The sequence below is a fragment of the Strix uralensis genome, chromosome 5 (genome assembly GCF_047716275.1).
Source record: "Strix uralensis isolate ZFMK-TIS-50842 chromosome 5, bStrUra1, whole genome shotgun sequence".
NCBI classification, from domain to species: domain Eukaryota; kingdom Metazoa; phylum Chordata; class Aves; order Strigiformes; family Strigidae; genus Strix; species Strix uralensis.
This window is the reverse complement of record NC_133976.1, coordinates 70,029,913-70,049,248: the sequence shown is the minus strand read 5'-3', so window position 1 is coordinate 70,049,248 and position 19,336 is coordinate 70,029,913. Positions and strand designations below refer to the sequence as shown.

General features: G+C 41.3%; 2 protein-coding genes across 8 annotated transcripts in view; one reads left to right on the top strand and one right to left on the bottom strand.

The window, feature by feature from the left end:
- Positions 1–7,191, top strand: part of CALD1 (caldesmon 1) — a 197,080-nt gene extending 189,889 nt beyond the window's left edge. For 5 of the 7 annotated variants that reach the window (XM_074871533.1, XM_074871539.1, XM_074871534.1 and 2 more), the window contains 4 exons: positions 788–883; positions 3,447–3,527; positions 3,852–3,885; positions 5,499–7,191. In XM_074871533.1, the coding sequence (XP_074727634.1) occupies positions 788–883; positions 3,447–3,527; positions 3,852–3,885; positions 5,499–5,530 (243 nt within the window). In that variant the 3' untranslated portion in view covers positions 5,531–7,191. The remainder of the gene's footprint in view (positions 1–787; positions 884–3,446; positions 3,528–3,851; positions 3,886–5,498) is intronic. The other 2 variants (XM_074871537.1, XM_074871540.1) reach the window with 1 other exon arrangement.
- Positions 7,192–8,417: 1,226 nt separating this feature from the next.
- LOC141944627 (aldo-keto reductase family 1 member B10-like) lies at positions 8,418–17,931 on the bottom strand. Its single transcript, XM_074871542.1, has 10 exons — positions 17,843–17,931; positions 16,882–17,049; positions 15,702–15,818; positions 14,902–14,979; positions 13,903–14,025; positions 12,106–12,212; positions 11,823–11,904; positions 10,658–10,741; positions 9,681–9,763; positions 8,418–9,335 (listed from the first exon to the last, which is right to left on the bottom strand). The coding sequence occupies exons 1-10, from the start codon at positions 17,909–17,911 to the stop codon at positions 9,293–9,295; spliced, it is 954 nt and encodes a 317-aa protein (XP_074727643.1). The 5' UTR covers positions 17,912–17,931; the 3' UTR covers positions 8,418–9,292.
- Between the last annotated feature and the right edge of the window lie 1,405 nt (positions 17,932–19,336).

Here is a 19,336-nt window from a genome sequence, read left to right as displayed (position 1 = left end):
TGACATACTGAGCTAAGTTATGAGACATTCCAGAGCTACATCAGATATCTTAGACAAATATATCTGCATAGTTCAAGGGGAGTACAAAGAAATTCTTTCTGTTGGGAAAGATTCTTTTGGGGGGCAGAGGAGGATTGAATAGGCAAGGTAATGATGATGTTTTATAGATAATGCATAGAAGCATTTGTGAGACCTTTATCTTTTCTACGTAAATCCTTCAGGCAACATTTCCTTTCTGTAAATTTATGTGAGTTGATGAGCATTCATTAAGCCAAAAAACTGAGCCGTGGATTGAAGGGGGTTATTGCAGATAGTGATGAAATTTCAGTAATTTGTTCTAACATTTTAAAGATTTATTTTGATAATTTAAATTTTAGGCCACTTAACTCCTCTATGATGTGGGTTTTTTTGGTAAAATTTTAGTTTAACAAAACAAAAATGTAGACTTAGACTGGTGTCTTTTCTTTTAGGCTAAAGATTTTTCTCCTTCGAGTTTGGGGTTATGACAGAAACAGCAGGTTTATGTCTAACATGTTCCTGGGTTAGCACTAAAGTGGAAATGATTTTGTCAGCCCACATTTATCAGTACTGAAAACTAGAGGGTAGTACTGTGTAGTTCATAGAGACAATATCTTCAGAGCACACAGGATGACTCTCAGCTAGCTAGCCATAGTCTCAATGAAGACCTCTACATTAAACTCAGGCTTGGCTTTACTTTTAAATCTAAACCATGGAAAACATAGTAAAAGCTATTCTGAAAGTCTGATTAGATTTTATTATTTTGCAGGAAACTGCTGGACTGAAGGTTGGTGTCTCCAGTCGTATCAACGAGTGGTTAACCAAGACCCCGGACAGCAACAAATCACCTGCTCCAAAACCTTCTGTAAGTAATCTTGCAACAACTGTCTCTTCAGTAGGTGGGTTCTCTCCTGGGGCAGAGGTGGTGATGGTGCTTCCTCAACCAGCTGATGGTCTTTGGGGTAACCTTGCTGCATGTCCTCTCCTGGAAGCCCACAGAAGCCCTCTAGCTGCAGACTCCCAGGTAGTCAGAAAAGGGGGAGATGAAACAGGGCAGTCACCTTAAAGCTTAGGGGTGCTCTAAAAAGACAGTGCTCAGAGAAGCACTTCTGTGGTAGAGAAGGACATTAACTTACCACATGTGAAAGGCCTACCATTAATTTAGAAATTACCAGCCATAGATCTTGGATGAAACATTTGTGCTTTGGCCTTTGCCGTATAAAAATCTTCCAAGTATATTTTTAAACCACTGAAGTGCTTTAGTCCTTTAAGAGCCTAAATGTCATTTCTAACAAAGGCCCTTTAGCATGCCTATTACTTCAACAAGAATCAAAGCAGAAAATGCTACCAAAGTAATAAGCTGGGAGTGTGGGAAGCAGCAGTGTGGATATGGGAAGGAGCAGAAACAGGTAATTGTGGGTTTGGGAAGGATAGGGATGAGGAACTGGAGCTGTAGGTGTCCATATTGGATAATGGCGGGGCATCACTCATGGTGTTAATGCTTCAACTCTGGGATTTTACTAAAGAACTGGTTTCTTCCCATATCCCTGTGTAGAGTTTTTCTGCCAGTCCACTTGCCCTTTATAAAAGGTACAGCCTGAAAAACATTTTCTCAGTTCACACTCCTATTTGCCCCAAAGACAAGCTTGAAATTTGAAGCATTGTCCCTAATGTCAGTATTTACTGGTAGCTACATGGAGATTGTGTCCTATGGACATGAATATAAAAACAAAAGTCATTGTGGTCACTGTGTTTAATCACAAGCGCTGAAACCAGCACAGAATCTGCCTGCAGATTTTCTTCTCTTTCTTTTAAGTTGCATCTTTTAGATAATGTAAAACTAACCTCTTGTTTTCCCCTCAGCCAACTGTTTCTATCTATGTCTGCATTTCTGTCTTTCTCAATAGATTGTTCTTTTTTCTTTCAATATCTCTGCTTGAAGGAACCTGCTCATCTCCTGTTCTTCTTCTTTGGGGGTCTGTTTGCTAAGTTGGTCAGGTAAATCTGTTTATAATTGACTATGAAGAATGATATACATCTGTAATGTGTAATTTTTACTTTTTTTACCAGGATAAATCAAAGGGAAACCTAGAATTTCTTAGTTAGCAAATAACTTCCTACCTCCATCATGTTCCCCCAAAATTAAGAGTCGTCCGAAGATTTTGTGACCATCAAGATTCTTGTGGTTTTTGGAACAACATTCAATTAAAAGTAGAGGGAGCAAAGATTCAATTAGTTTTATGGTGAACCTAAATCACAGATCCCAAATGATTTCAGGATTATGGAAGTGGTTTTGTGATAAAGTCCACTGCAATTTTGCTGTTTTCTTCCTTCCTCGGTTACTGCTGAACTTGCTTTTTGAAGTACAGAATTGGCTTAAAGTCTTAACCATCAGCAACCCTCTTTGGCTGCAAATTATGATCAATTCTAGAGCATCTCTGTTGGGTGCAAATACCTCTTGCAGAAATTGCATTTCCATTCATCACTGGGCATTTTTCTATCCCAAGTTAGAAATTCTCATGCAGAGAACTACCTGTCTATGGATGGCAAGAATAAGATTCTGGAAACCGTGCAGGACTTGAACACTTTTTGAAAAGGAGAGTATTCTTTACAAAAGTTTCAGGTCTTTTGTTTGTGAACCACAGAGGTAGATACCATTCCATTTGTCCTTAAGCAGGTGCATTGCTACTAGTCTAGCATAATTTGTAGTCCTGCTTTTCCCCAAGAAGCAGCTTGACATTTTTACTGAGTTTTGCTTAAAGTCTCCATATACACTCATTTTCAGAGAATGTTATTTTTTAATGACTTACTTCACCTGATTTTTTTCTGTCAGGCTAGTGATTGGTACGTGCTAAGGTTTTAAAGGATGCAGTGGAATTTCAAATTGATATGAAGGACTACAGTGTTAAATCCTGAAACCTATATTTAAGAATGCAGAGGAAGATCTGCTTTTCTGTTGTATTAGAAGTCCTACTCTATTTTTTTACATTTTTTTAAATAAATATTTTGATTCTGATCTAAAATAACTGAGACTAGCTACTTCTGAATTTCTCCCTAATACAAATACTATTTTTGAAAAAAATCTTTTTTTCTGCAAAAATTGGAATTATCTTTCTTAAAAACTTGATGGTACAGTAACTTTTCACTGTACTGCCTAGGATGAACATAATAGCTATGGCCGGCTAGTCTGTGCAATACTAAACAGATGCAGCAGGATTGTTTTTTGTCATAAAGCATGTGTATGTGTGGAGTCATTATGCGAAATGTTGTTCTGAATAGCTTTATAATTGATAGACAATGTAGTATTTACCACTGGTGGATGCTCCTCAACTCTCCTTATGAGGAAGTCGCATTCTAACTTTTCCTCTAACAAAATAAACCAGAACTAATGTTGGTTTCTGTTCTCTGACATTTATTTAAAAATACAGGATTTAAAACCAGGAGACGTATCCAGCAAACGTAATCTCTGGGAGAAGCAGTCAGTTGAAAAGCCAGCTGCTTCTTCGAAGGTAACACTTCAGTGCATTGTTAAAAGGATAACATCTCTGTGGGAGGCTTTCTATGGGGAAGGTGCCATTCACCTTCATTACAGTCAGTCAGTTGGAATTAGGCCTCTACATGTCTTTTGTTACTAACCTGCCTTTTTATCTGTAAAAGAAATTACAATGAGGTGCAGAAGCCATGTAACAGCATGTAGCTTTTATATTCCTATTTGGCAGAGCTCTGTTGTGCATGGAAATCTGCCTTTGCATGGAGTTGATTTTTTTCCTGTTGTAAATAGCTATGTTTTCCCATATTGAACTTTAATAATGGGTTATTACTTTTTCAAACAGGTATCAGCTATGGGGAAAAAATCAGAGACTAATGGTAAGTAATTCTAATAATACACCTGCATATTAAACAGGAATGTTGCCACATTTTCACACAGGCATATCTGTGTTTTAAAATTCTACATCTGTTAATGTTGATGCAGAAAAACCCTTTTTGCCTTCGCTTTTCTAAAGATCCATTGCAATATCACCAAAACAAGAACGTTTGAGAAATAAACCTAAATCATCATTCTAGGAGGACTGAGGACTAGCAGTGCTCCAGCCATGTTTGCGAAGCCTCATTCAAGTGACATGTGTAGCATGTTTGCTGTAGCTGGAGAGTATCATTAAACTGTGTGAGGTCTGAGGAGTAGGATGGTCATTTAACTAATGCAAGGCATCTGGGAAAGGCTCTTTTAAGGCTGCAGCAGCAATGGTTATGCCTTTCATGAGCAGAGAAGGGGGATCCCAAAAAGTGAATCTGTTGCGGCAACTTATTTGAGCAGAAATGGAAGATTTCAGTACTATTGAGAATGAGGTCTGCATCTGATTTTAAACACTGTCACTGGTTAATGGTGAAGCCTGTTGAAAATTCAGCAGTGTTGATTTATAAAAATAATTCTTCTGGCTGGTTGTGAGTCTCATGTGCTCCTGTATACTCAGACTGGACTGGAATTCAAACGCATTCAGCAGCAGCACTGCTTTTGCTGGAGCAGTACATTGGTGTTTTCTCAAGGCAAAAAGTTATTTTGAAACTTCTAGTTTGGGAAACACAACCTAGCTGCACAGAAAGAAATCAGCAAAATCACCCTCCTAGCTTTTTTTTATTATTATTTTAATCTAAAACACTATAGGTAAAACCAATTAAAGGAATTCTGTGCCTAAGGATCAGTGGGGAAGAACGGAACTTCACTGGTCAATTTAATACGTTTAAATATAACTGTGCAACATCATTTGACTCTTCACAAGGAATGAAATGATCAAATATAGAAAAACTTTTGATTTTCTACACGTTAATATGTGCAAACATTTTTCTTCATATTTGTATGTGAAGCCAGAGGTATGGCATGCCTGTAAACTTCTCTTATCAGTTTAAATTAATGCAAAATTGAATGGTCTTCTTTCTCCTCCTTTTTAAACTGAGATGTGTTAGAAGAGGGGTTTTCAGACTTGCTCAGTGTTAGCACAGCTCTGCTCCCGTGGAAGGTGTTAGCAGTCGTGTGTTGCTCACAAGAGCAGACCACGCTGAGTGGTTCGGACACCGTCAAACCTCTCCTAAGACTGAGTGGGAGGAGGGCTGCAGCAGAGGTGTTGCAGGAGGAGGCTCTCAGGAGCTGGCTTTCAGTCTTGCTGTGGTCTTGGAGTGCGTGCAGCAAGCACTGCAGTGCAGCCTGCCTTGGAATGGCTGGGGAGCACGCTGGGTGCAGCACCCCCCACATTTCTGGGTGGCTCTCCCTGAGCTGCTTCCTGGGGCTGTCAGAGGCAAGAGAGGTGAAATCCTGCTTGTCCCTTTGAAGGCCACCTCTGAGCAGTCCCAGTACACGAGCACAGCAGCATCTAGCTTGTGTCCTGCCTTCTTACATGCTGTGTGTAAATCTAGAGCCATGCCTTCTCTATTTTAGAGATATGTTTGGGTTATTTCAAGCTATCTTTAAGCTTTCTCTTTCTCAGCAGGTTTGAGACAATTTGAGAAAGAACCATAGAAGGCCACTAAAGACGCTGGACCAATCAGTTGGGCGAAGAAAAAAAAAAAAAAAGAAAAAGAAAGAAAAAGTGCTAAATTGTTCTTTTTATATTTATGTTTATTTACCAAAATGTCTTTTTGCATTATCCCAGTTAAAACCATGTATATTAGCACTGTATTTAATAATCAGTCTAGACATTCATCATAATAGTACTGCCTTTGCACAAGAGCCTTTTTTCCTAAAGAAACCCATGCTGTGAAATATATAGACTCTCCTACTGATAGTCATAACTAACTATGTATCTGAACAGTGATTTCAACTGACATAAGAGGTCAACCCAAAATGCATGTAAAGTGAAGTTGCTTGGGAAAGGTGTGCAGTAAACCTATAAAAACAACGGTTACTTTTGTAATACAGAAGTCTTTCTTTCTGCACTTTAGACTAAGGCATGGAAGAAATATCTTTAGTTGACAATGTAATATTTTCTGTAAGTTGCCCATGTCATAGAAATACTGCATCAATAATGTGTTTTAATTTTTTGTTTTATACTTTTTTTAAGTATCAATTTTTCCATTCCAGTTTAAGTTAATACCTAAATTTGGATGATTATGTTAGCTGACAGCGGTACTGGTATTTCTTTTTGTTGTTAGTGACTAGTAATTGAATGCGATTTAGACTATATACACACATAGCTTTACAAAGTTTAGCCTAAAGGCACTACTAATGGTAGAATGCTTTAATACGTGCTAGAGTATTATATTTAGTAATAAACATACATAATTAGCCAATATCACAGCTTAAAAAAATAAAGATAAAATCACACACTTTTCTATAGTAAGATTTCATAATTGCCATTAGAGGTATGGTGAGATAAGTATTAAAAAATTTTAAATGTCAGTTGCCCGGTAATGGGTAATTAAAAAGAAAGTATAGTTTTTAAAAGAGGAAAAGGTAAGAGTATAGAGGGTCAAAAATAGGTCACTTGTATAAAATGTTGTAGTTTAATTTATATAAAACTACCATAATTAAAAAGAAAAAACCCTAAACACAGTTGGAGCTTGTTTCAAATGACTGTACACTAAATCTTGCCATCCATCAGTGCCGTACACTAAGTCCACCTAATATGAAGTAAACCTCTGTCTTTATAGTGCTTCTTTTTAACTCTCTCTCCCGAATATCTTATTTACAGATGTTTTCATTTGTATATAGTAAACACATGGCTATAAGACGTCAGCTTGGTTTGAATTTACATGCCATACAGTTTAGCATTTACATCCTACAGTGTATGGGTGGCATAAACTGAGTAACTGAAACAGCCCCTGAGCATGTCGTTAACAGCTTTGTTGTGCATCAGAACTACCAGGATCTCCCTTTTCACCACTTCCATCTCTTACAGCATCTGACTTCTTCCTAAAGAAGAATAATGTTATATTTCGACCCAAAGATGAGCTCCCCTGCTTGGCTGAAACATCTTGTTTACATATAGAGATGCACGTAGTTATCTGTAGGGGGTGAAACTGTGCCTTACATTGTCTGTGAGTTGTCATGTTTTTGTTTGGGGGTTTTGTAAACGCTCCTCTGAGTCTTTCAAATACATCCGATAGCTGCAATAAAAATGATTTGTTCAAACAATGTATTCTGAAACTGCATCCACAATAAATGGAATATTTCCATCAGCAGCCCCCTGTTTGTTAATGAGTAGGAATGAGCCAGTTGTAACTGGGATAGGAATCGTGCTGAGGTCGTGTAAGATAAGGTGTCATTGCAAAGAAGCTCAAAGGACGTCTCACCTTATGTACTACCCTTCAACAGACAGCCAAGTTGTAAAATCAACAGCTTTAACCTACCATATTCTTAAGGGAGGTGGGGGGGAATCTTATTTGTTGTGCCTATCAGTACAAGATGGGAGCTGTGCATCATCCAGAAGGCAGTGTGCTCAGCAGAGTAGGTTCTAACCCAGTGGTACGGCCATCTGCTTCCCTGGTTTGAAAAATGTTTTCTGTGTGAGAGCTGTCATGTTTCTCCTGTCTACCTCGGTGGGATGAGCTTCCAGGCTTGGATGATCACAGGGACCAAGCCTGGGGATCTACTGTCTCTCCTGTCATCCTCCCATCTCCTTCGTTTTTGCTCTAACAGCAGCACAGCACATAATGCCCTGCTCTAACCAGGTCATGGTCATCCGAAAGAGGCCCCCCAGCCTGCTGCCAGCTCCACAGGAAGCAATGGGAGCGCTGCAGCAAGCACAGCTTTCTGAGCTGCTGGGGGAGAAGTAATTGGATACTGCCTAATTTATCCTGAAAAGAGCTTGTATGCTTGAAAGTGTGCCTGTTCTGCCTCATGCTGACTGACTACATTGCCACATTTCTCTGCAAGCTTTGCTGAAGTGATGCTTTTACTTTTTGATGTGGATTAAATTTCTTTTGCTCCCGCCTCTTGCCTTTTCTGAGAGTGTGGAAGCGTGCTAGGCACAATCTTACTTTTAGGAAATACTGTGAAGCGGCGTGATCATGGTTTGTTCCTACCAGCTGGCACCACCTCCTGGCAGAATTCACCGAAGACAAATCCTTGTGGCGGAGACAGCAGCGATGCAAGTTTTTTTTTTTGGTGTTTTGATACCGTTACGAGATGATGACTTTTCAACCAATACCAAATTGTCACCTTAGTTTCTGATCATGCTTTTCTGCAGCTCACTCAGCGTCCTAGCCGCTTTCTCTTGCCAGTGTGCAGAATGCCACAAGAAAGCATTTTTCAAGCCTGCATTTGCTTTGGCCTACCATTATCTACCTGGAAATACTTTAAAGCAATTTTGAGTCTACCTCAGGGTTCGCTTTGTTTTTTTTAAAGAAAAGTTTTTCTATGTTTTCCTTAGATAATTGTTATTATTGATTTGTTTGAATATATTGTTCTGAATGCTGCCAGCAGAGTTGCAAAAATCTAATTTTGTGTTTGAGACTTCCAGAGCAAGTCAGTCTGATTTTGTAGGTAGCACTTATGTTTAGCTGGGTGGATTTTGATGTGTGTTATCACTGCATGTGATGCTGTCTTCAGCTATTCACCACTAATCACACAAGTTCACTTTCTAGGTGTTCAGAGGGAGGGCTATGTGAGGTAAAATGGGTACAACATTGTTCTTTATGTTCTAGCTAGAGCATGATCCTGTTTGATGCATAAGCCACAAAGCAGTCTCTCTGTATTGTCCTTGTACAGGAATTAAAGAAGCTCATTTCTATCTGTATTAAAATTCGGAAAAACAGACTTCAGGCATGTTTTTATAATTAACTGTATGAAACAATATAAGCACTACACTGATTAAGTTTTGTTGTTATTCAAACTTTATTAATATAAAATGTTAAGGCATTAGAGATTTACACTATAAAAATCACAAATATGTAAAAAGCAAAGTAATTAAAGAGACCATTCCTTGACAACAACTTATGAGCCAGTACGACTGACCGCACTGGAAATAACATATAAGGAGTCATCTAAATAACCAGAGCTTTTTGTTAAACATGTCTTTAATTAAGGAAGACAAGGAAAAAAGGAAATGAATAGACAGTGTCTTTTTACTATTAAACAAAACCAGATTTCTGTTAACCATCTTTACAAAAGACTCATCCCTACTGATGCATTCTTATACCAGCTAGTGGTCTCCTAAAAAGGGAGGACAAGTAACTGCTCATAATGATTGTCAAGTACAGAAGAAGAAATCAAGACCAAGCTACAGAGTACATCTTCTAATCTGGAAGGACTTACACAGAGGTCTCGCAGAAACCACTGGCATTAATATTCTGCTTTGAATGGGTAGTCCTTGTGATTGACAGCTCTGAAAAGAGAAAGAACTGGTTATTTAAGTATTGTAGAAAGTATCTTCAGCAGCATTTCCCTACTGCAGTCTCCCTTCCCCACTGCCAATGTACTCAAGTTTTGCTGCTGTTATTAATTTGAACACAGGCTTGTGAGCAAGCACATGCAACACCAAGATGCTGGGGAATGCCCTGAATGAATCTCCCTCCCGCTATCGGTTCCAGGACATGTCTTGTAACCTGGGGTCCAGGATTTAAGATATGACCTCTCCCTGGTTTTGGTCATGTATTTTTTCAAGATATGGGGGGATGAAAATACCGATAGAGATAGGCCTAGTGGATAATAAGGGTAATAAGGAACATACGGGAGCACTGGAACTGCCCTCCAGTTCCTGTTAAAGCTGAAGATTACATCCATCTCCTTTTTAGATAGTTCAAAGTCAAACACCTAGCAGGAGAAAAAGAAGAAGAAAAAAAAAAAAGGCTTTCTTCTTAGGTTCATGAGTAGTTAGCTACTAAGTGTGCTTCATGCATTTACGACTTGAGATAAGAACATACTGCATTCACACTAAGCATAGTTAAGAAATCCTCTTATTTCTCAGCCAAATACCAATTTACCCTTGAAGTAATCAGTTCTTTTCTCTCTGAGGTGCTGTTCATAGCAATGTCTTAACAGTTCTGGGTAGCTGAATGCAAACCTCACTGCAGTTTGTGTTGTAATGCACAGACAGAAATCTTAAGGTGCTAAGGATGGATTACTCGATGTGTCACAAATACTGAACTAGCAGTAATATTTCTACTACAACAGAGGACTGCTGGGTACCAACTGCAAATAGTTGTCTCACAGTCATCTAAGAACTCCTGCAGGTGGTTGACAGGTGAAATAAGTCAAAAATGTAGCAGCATGAATTGAAAGTAACACAGAGATATCTAAGATGCCAGGCTTTATGAGCAAACATCCAGCTGAATCTCCATGCGAAGGGGAACCACAGCTTCAAAGCGAGACATAAACCGTAACAGGTCTGGTGTTCACAATTTCTTCCTTTTGCACCCTAAAGAGGGGCTTACTAAGCATTTCCCAGAGGGCAAGTCCAAAACTGGGATTCCCTTTCCAGGGCAGCAGAGCTTGGACCACCCTGGTGTAACCCATTTCTCTCCTGGCGGGAACAAAATGCTTTTCCCCAGAGAACAAGTGCAGATGGTTAAGGTAGTGCTGAGCTCAAATCTTTAGATCTCTGCACTCCCAATGCCTCTTAGGTGCTGCTTGGAAATATAGAGGAGATATGAGTGTGGGTGTCTATCCTGTGTAAAAAGGTAGCAGCAGTCCTAATGGAAACTTGACCTTGATGTTTTCCTCAACACGTTGTGGTTTGTCAGACTTGGGAATGACAATCACGTCTCTTTGGATAAGAAACCGGATCAGAACCTAGGAAAGGACAAGGAGGAGCATGAACATGTGGGTATCAGGAAATCAATTCAAATGCATTTTGTGTTCTCTCTTACTCCCTGCCCTACCCCCACCCCCCAAGCCAATTTCTTTTTCTACAACCATGTTCACTCTTTGGAAGACTCTACCAGTTTGCACACAGGAGTTTGATGTGCCAGCATTTGCTTTCAGTCTACTGACAAACTATAATTGTTTCTGGCCTATGTTGTTTCTACTTCCGGGTTTCTCCAGGATTTGTTTTGTTTTCATTTATGTTAGGAGAGGAGGATAGAACTGATGACGATTCTGGCTTGCATTATATGGCTGCTCAGGCCAAATAAGCATAATGATACTGCAGATTATTTTGGGCTCACAGGTAAGTACTTCACCTAGGTTAAGCTTTTTGAACTCCTTAAAAGGAAAAATATATTTATAGATTTTAAAAGCTTTCCCCCCTTAAAAGAGGACTGTTGCATCCAATTTTTTGTCCTGCTCTGCCCATCTTAAAATATGACGGTGGTTGATTGCTTGTGAAGACGTGGGTTTGTTTGAAGTGCAGTTTCTGCACATCCTGGGCAAGAACTCATTTGTGTGACTAGCAACTAATAGAAAAAAATTTCATCTTGAATAATCAAGCAACTTTCAAGGATTCTTTGTGAACACAAGCAATAAAGGAGCAATCAAATAAGTCTGCAAATTACAGGACTTTTCTGAAGAATAACATAGCTCGAGAAAAGAATTACAAGTTGGCTTGGTGACTTCTAAGTAAACCTCAGAGGAAAGGGGTTTTCCAGGAACAAGCACTTCTCTCTGGGAGTGGAAGAAATCTCCCTAGGAAGGGGAACACCTGAAGTAAGCATGTACCACTGCTCATCAGCCCCCCACACCCCAAAGCCCGCACTCAAGACATCTTAGGAAATAACTGATAATTCATATGAATGCTGGGGCAGTATCAAGAGTCAAGTGCACTTCAGCCCCCTTATACTGTATCTCTAGAGAACACAGCATCTGCTAAGACCAGCTATCAGCCTGTAAAAATGTCTGAGGAGGAGGAAGAGTTTGCCCTGACAACCCTGCTTACCTGGGCAGGGGTTTTATAATGTCTAACTGCAATCTCTTTAATCCTTGGATCATCCAGCAGCACAGGTTCCCCTGGCTTGGCCCTATTAAAAACAAAAGCCAGGATATTGATGGCAGAAAGATATTAGCTTCCCTGCAGGAAGCCTGACATTTTGTGTGAAATAATCTGCAACAACGCAGCATCACTTTGCTCATTATACCTGCATTATTTACATCATTTGCCTCAAAGATTCAAGTTGCAAATGCATGGTTTTGTGTACAGAAAGGCTGCAATGCTTTCTTACCATGGGCGGTTAGGAGAACCAAGGGGGCTGTACGCAGTCACAGCAATCCCTTTGGATTTACAGTACTGGATCAACTTTTCCTGGGTTAGGTATGGATGACATTCGATCTGCAAGCACAGAATCATGGTGGTTGATACAGAGGTAGACTGCACTGGACTCAGAGCATAACATTTTAATTCCTCTTGTATCACAGAAAATGTGAAGAAAAGACTCCCAATATCTTGATTAAAATCTGTCTTATAAAAAAGTTATTAATGTCACAGCAATATCTAGAGCCCTAGCACAGAGAATAGGGCTTCCTCCTGCTACATATCACACAAAGTTAGTGAGAAATAGATGAGAAGAGTGCAAGTACTATCTGACAGGAATCAGGGAGATCAGTCTTCCTGGACTACTGCAGAGCAGGACTGCATCTTCAGAGGCGCAGCTCAGAATACCTGAAGTTTAGTTTCTGCTCCGAGTCACTCAAGCTCTCCTCTCCTCAGGGCGTCTCCCCGATTCATGAAGAAGCCTGGGGAGATGAGCTTCCCTAGGTTAGCTCAGATCATGTTGTGACCAGCTATTCAGGCAAGGTGTCCTTTAACTGGAAACAACAAGAGCCTACACAGGGATGCTGCTCAACTTGCCAGAAGCCATAGTATGACCATGACATATACCCTGCATAATGTGGCACCATGCACACACCCAGCTGTTTCTAAATGCTGTAGCTTTGCTACCAGGCATGGTGACATGAAATTCACGTACAGTAGTTCATTTAGGTCTGAGCTAGATTAGACAACTGCTGTAACGACAGTGTGTGACACAGGCGTACCCATGCAGAAGCAAAATGGGAGTCAAAGCCTGAAGTTCTTCAAACTGTTGAAGCTGGTGCAGCTTTTAACTTGGGGTTAGTTGGGTCCATCCCCATCAGAACTTTACAACCCTCAGTAAAATCTTTCTAAGTCCTATGTTCCCCTTGTGCTAAGCCTGGCCGGTGCACACACTAGCCCCAAGCCTGGCACTGCAGCACAGGCAGCACTGTGCCTGGATGGGGATTTCCCAGGATATTCCCAAGTCAGCAGAGATGAGCATTAAGCACCTTCAGCTGAGTGCAAAGAAGTCACATATGGAAGAAAGCCAGAAGTTCCTGATGCCCCTGCTGTCCTGTGATTTCATTCATGAGGTACATAGTGAGAAGTTCAGTGAAATGGTTTATTTTACGTTGAAAAATAAGTAAGTCCAGTGAACAAGTTAGAGCGTTCGTGTACATACCCATAACTGTGCAGTAGCTTGCAGTGAGGATTTTGCTGATTATCCCAGGGCTGGCAGAAATGGGGCTGTGGCAACTTGGGCCGTGACATCCAAGTCCAAGTAATGAAATAGGACGTGTATTAGAAAGTCACAAGGTCTTATACAAGGTAATGGATATTTTCAGTTTTCCAATGTCTAAAACTAAAATATTCTAATCTGTTTCATATTACTGTGATATGCATAATCCATACTGTTTTGTATGATACTGCTCTCAAATCTCCACTGCATTATACACATGCAAGTCTACAAAAAATTTTTCAGTTGCGATCCCTGTCAGCTAAAAACCATCAAGACTGACACTGTACCGAAGCCTTGCATATCGCAGGCAGCACTAACTTGAAGGGTCTTTCAGACAACCAGAAATAACTAGTGCTTTGCGAGATCTTTCCATGGCACCAAAACTATTTAAAGGTCATGGCAGAAGTCAGTTTTAGAGCTGAAATGGAGCATGAATATATTTAGGAATATTGCAAGGTTAGATGATACCAATGGAAATAAAAATCTTACCTGGTTATTTACCGGCTTGTATTTCAGTCCCGGCTTGTTCAAGATTCTTTCAATCTGCTCATGGTTAAAGTTGGAGATACCAATGGCTTTTACCAGACCACAGTCCACCAGCTCTTCCATGGCCTAATAAGGACAACCAATGCATGTTTATGAGGTAGTATTACTGCCAACTACACTATTTTATTTCCCTAAAGATAGTGATAAACCAACAAACAATTCACACTTGGTTTAAATAACAGTATCTCAAACAATTAAAAAAAATAAGCTTTGCAACTTGTATTATCTGTATGGTTTATGTCCCATTGCAGATGGGAAAGTAATATAAGAAGAATGGCTCGGCCAAACCTTTTGTAGTGGGAAGTGAATTTCTTTAGCTTTGGCTTCTTTGGGGGTCATTTTACCAGAGCTAAAAAGGCAAGGGAGACCCCTCCACCTCCTCCCCTGTCTGCATACTACTTCCAAGGTGGCAGAACACAGCAGGGAGGATGTTATCTTAAGCTCAGTTACCTCAAAATACTTTCTTGCAACTGTAATCTGCTATTGTAGAGCTACTGTAGAGAAATTCCTAGAGCTGCAGCATCACAGAGGTGCAGGTAGAAGGAGCAGGCCCTGAATCTTCTCAGTCCACATGGAAAGGAAGATTGAAGGACAGCCTGAGATGCTGATGCCCAACACTGAAAAGTGAGAGAATTCCCTACCTGTATGAAACACCCAGTAAATTAACAGCCGCACCTGGATTAATCTATGCTTCGGTTCCACCATCGTGTGTATTCAGATATTATTTTAGAGACAGCACCTCCTATTTAGTCTTAGTAAAGACATCCCCCTCTTGCTCCCCAAAACAAGAGACAGCAGCAGCTCTGCTCATACTGGTCATGAAATACAATTTTGTGTGACTGTCCTCTGTACCCAAAACTATTTCTTAATTTCATCATGCACAGAGATCTCTGCTCCATCTTTAGTGCTGACACCTGTTCTAAAAAGCAAACATTAACTTACCTCCCATGTGTCCAGAAAATCTGTATCACTGGGAATACTCATACCCTTGTCATCCACAGGATGCAGTTCTTCACCAGCCTGTTATTTCAAGGCAGATAATACATAGACTTGAATTTCCTACTGTCTACTACAACTTCTGACTGGATTTATAGGCAATAAGTTAGCAGGTTATTTAAGCATATTGCATAACTAAAACTTATGCATATTCATCAGTATTCTCTTTTGGATGAGGGCCTTATTTCTACAAATTAATCCCTGCATACAAAGAGTGGGGATTAGTAGTAATTATGTAATTTAGGCAGATCTAGAGAAAAGGGAACAGACATTCCCATACCTTTATTCTAGAGTTTTTATTTATTTTTTTCCCAGTCTACACCTGTGTAAAAGAAGTATGTTCTTTCTACATTGTGCTTCATTTTTCACTGTTGGTTACTCCAGATCAAGCCAACATCCGCAAAACCTGAAAAGTTCACACTGTTCCGGCCCAGCAGAAGACCACAATCCCTAACTGTACCATCCTGTGTTGGCTAGTTTCCCTGAAGACCCAGGGGCCCATTAACAGTGCTCATACCTATGACTATCTCGCTTCAATGGGTGTGGATAGCCAGACCCACATGCTAAAACATACTATTACCTAGTTAGTGACTGAATGCTTGCTACCACCAGGTTCAGGGAAGAGCCAAATCAACCACATCAAATAAACCATCCCAGCTGCACAACGAAGATGGTCACAGCATGGGTGAGAGATTGCACTATATTTCTAGCCAAATAAGGAGAAGAGAGATGTAGAGCAGGACTACCTTAAATCCCATAGGGAAGTGCATCAGGTAGAGGTCAAGGTAGTCCATTTTCAGTGCAGCGAGGCTCTTCTTGCATGCTACCTTAACCAAGGACCTCTCGTGAAACGTATTCCACAACTGTGGGGAAGAATCCAAGTCCAACCATGACTTTACAGCTTCTGCAGTCCAGACCAGGGGACAGAAGCTTCTCCCTTGGTGGTCTACGAGGATAACTCCCTTCCCATGTACTCAGTGCATGCTGAAGACAAGGATGCTGATATTTTAATGGTAAGGTAGTACAAACATACCACAAAAAAGGAAGTCAGTAGTGGACGGTCAGTACTCCTACTTATGAAAAGAGATTCTCAGAAATAAATGTAACACTCTGACAGGTGTCTGTGACACAGCAAAGTTGTTGTTAGAAATTTTTTTTTTCCCAGCCTAAATTTTCAGTCTTGAGCAGCTCATAGCTATCCTCCTTTTCCCCTTTAACTGGCCAAAGTGAGAACGGTTGTCAATTTTACTTCATTTTTGAAATGCAAATTCATGTCATTTAAATAGAAGCAGGTGCAAGTATTACTCAAAATCCATTCTTTAACAAAAACTAAGAGTATGTGGAAAAGCTTAGTTATGCTCAATGTGTTCTGGTTTTGCTGGTGAAAACCCCAATTCATAAGTTTTTTAGTTAAAGTGTTCTAAATTTTTGGTAAAGGGCATTGCTGAAACAAGTGGATGAGATAAAGAAATTGAGTAGATACATGTAAAATACTTCAGACTGAAGTCCCATACTTTAATTTCTATTCCCTTTTAGGCTTAAATTTTGTACATGACAACATCTTCAAATGTCTTGCACACCAGTAAGTAGCACCTTTGAATTTGGACATATGTCTTTTTTTTTCCTGTCTTTCTAGGGTGCATGCAAATGAACCTTCAGTATAATTAAGCGACTTAATAGATGCAAGGAAATTATTAAAGGAAATTAGATTATTAGCAACAGCCATGGTACTTTTCCTAAATTGTCAATGATTCCTGATAAAGCTCTGTTCAAATTGCAAATAAAGGATGGAATTTATAGCACACAACAAGACAACCATGAAGTGAATGTTGGAGAAGGGAATAGGTCCTTACATTACTTCACAGATGGAACAAGTGTTTCCCTCTGAGAAAAGCTAAATGCCCCAATAATCCTGCATCCTTGTACCTTAGTGACAATGAAGAGGTCTTCCCGTTTCACAGCCCCCTCCTTGATCCTCTGCTGGACTGCATTCCCTATTTCATTTTCATTCTTGTAGAAATAGGCACAGTCAAAGAGGCGGTAGCCTGTATCAATAGCAAACTTTACCACCTCTTCCACCTTTCCCGGAGGAGCCTGAAAGCAAACACAACCAAGCCATGAGCTCTTCCGTGGCCTTCAGCTAGCACTTGCTGCTGTAATAGCTCCACAAAGTCCTAATTTCCTTGTCACCTGCGTTTAAACTGAGTTTCAATTTTCCAGGCAAACAGCATTTTGGTAGGGAGGGGGAACAGAGCCAGAAAGAAGTTAGTTTCTGTGAGACATTTTGACTCTGTCATTTCCAGGAGCATAATGCCCAGCATCATTTCCCTTTACTTGCTCTCAGCGTTGCCCAAGCAGTTTCTCCTGTTCATCTTCCCAACGAAGGCAGTTTCATGGCCCAGGGCTCTCATCAGTCCGTGACACCCTCGCGGGGCTACAAGGGGCGACGGCCGGGCCCAGCAGCCTTTCGCAGTGTACTTTGGGTTCTTTTTGGTTGATTTCTTTTTCTTCTTCTGCCTCCCCGCCTCTTTTTTTTTTTTTTTTTTTTTTTCTTTTAGCTTGCCTCCCTCCACCTTCTTCAGTCCCCCCCCCCCCCCCCTTTTTTTTTTAAATTTTTTTTTTACTTTTTTTCTTTGCTTTTTGCTCCGCGATCCCTCTCCTCCCGCCCCGGCCCCCCCGCCGCCGCCTGGCAGTCCGCCCGGTTACACAAGCAGCCGCGATCGCTGCAAGCGGCTGGCGAGACCGACCCTGCCAGCCCCCAGGCGGGGACGGACTGCCGCGGCACCCCCGGGTTTTGTTGCAGCTTTTTTTTTTTTTTACCCCTTTTGCCCCCCGCCCCTTCTTTTCATCTTCGCAGCGCCCAGCGTCCCCCTGCCCGCCCCGGTACCTGCCAAGTGCCCAGCCCCAGGATAGGCATCTTCATCTTGTTGCTCAGCTCCACGCAGGGGCTCGCCATGGTGCCCGTGGGTGGGTGGGTGGGTGGGTGGGTGGGTAGGTAGGTAGGTCGGTAGGGGGGTGTGTGTCTATCTGCCCGTCCGTCCGTGCCCGCCAAGGCCTTAAGGCGCGAGGTCGCCCCGCCTCGGACACGCCCGCCGCCCCGCCGGGGACGCCCCCCCTCTCCACCTCCCTCCCTGCCTCCGCCGGGGTTTCGTTCGACGTGAGACGCAAGATGCCCGTCATTTGGAGGTTTTGGTTGGCTACAGAAGCCTGATACTAAGAGGATTTGTCTGTTTGTTTTTGCATTGACCACACGAGCGAATGCCTCAGTGGTGCCGCTGGCACATTCTGCCGCCGAGAGCCGGGCGGTGCCAGCAGCGTTGCTGCATGAGGCCACGGTGTCCAGGCCGTTAAAGGATTTTATCAGTTACTCTCAAGTGGTGACAAATGGACTGAAATGAACATCTTTTATTCTAGAAAATATTAGGCTTACCTACTGTTTGCAGAGGAATTCATTAAAAGGGGACATGGGCTCACCTTGGCATAGATTCAGGGTTCTGTCTTTGCAGAGGGGTGGGGGCCCGTCGCGCTCCTGCAGGACCCTTGCAGCCGTCCATGTGAAGGCGTCGGTTCCCTGTGCTCAATTAAAATGTCAGCCAGCGTCAGTAGGGTGTCAGAGGCTGCAAAAGGGATTTGTGATCACAGCTTGTCTGCATGTAGTCTTTAGTCCAAATAAACCCCCTGCTTTTTATGTAGGGTCAAAACACAATCGGAGGGCTGACATTTAAAGGCTGCAGAGAACTTTGTACAAATGGGGTGCCTCAGAAATCAAGAGCCAGGGGCCTGGAAGGGCTGGGCCACTTAGCTGACAGCTGTTTTGAGGAAAAAGTGCTTTACGTTAGGAAACTGATGTAATTTCAACACCCTACCTTAGGCATCTCACATGTCACAGAGCCTAGGCTTTGTGTTTATCACAGTAGGGATCCTCTGCTTCTTGAGCCTTTTTTTTTCTTTTGCTTATATTGCTATAAACTCTTCCTTGCTCATTGTTGACGCCTGATTACCAGTTCACATGTTGTGTAAGTTCCACTGGTGTCTTCTTGCGAGTTGTACAGTGTGAGTGAGGAAGAATGAAATATTTTATGCTTGGACTGATAACGTTTGCCTATCAAAATACAGAGGCAGCTGTGAATTATTGCACCACTAGTGCATTCCAACCATGATGTTTGATGTGATTTGTTAGCATTTTTGTGCACTTGCAATATCTAAACTGCTTTTACAGGACAGTATTTTCAGTTGATTGGCAGATTCATGTTCTGGGTTTATATTTGAACAAAATATCTTCTGGCTGTCCTTGTCCTGGTTTCTAAACCATTGGCTTAACCAAGCTTTATTGTCATCTTTCTGCTGCCTTGAATGTCATCACACTTTGAAGAATGAAAAG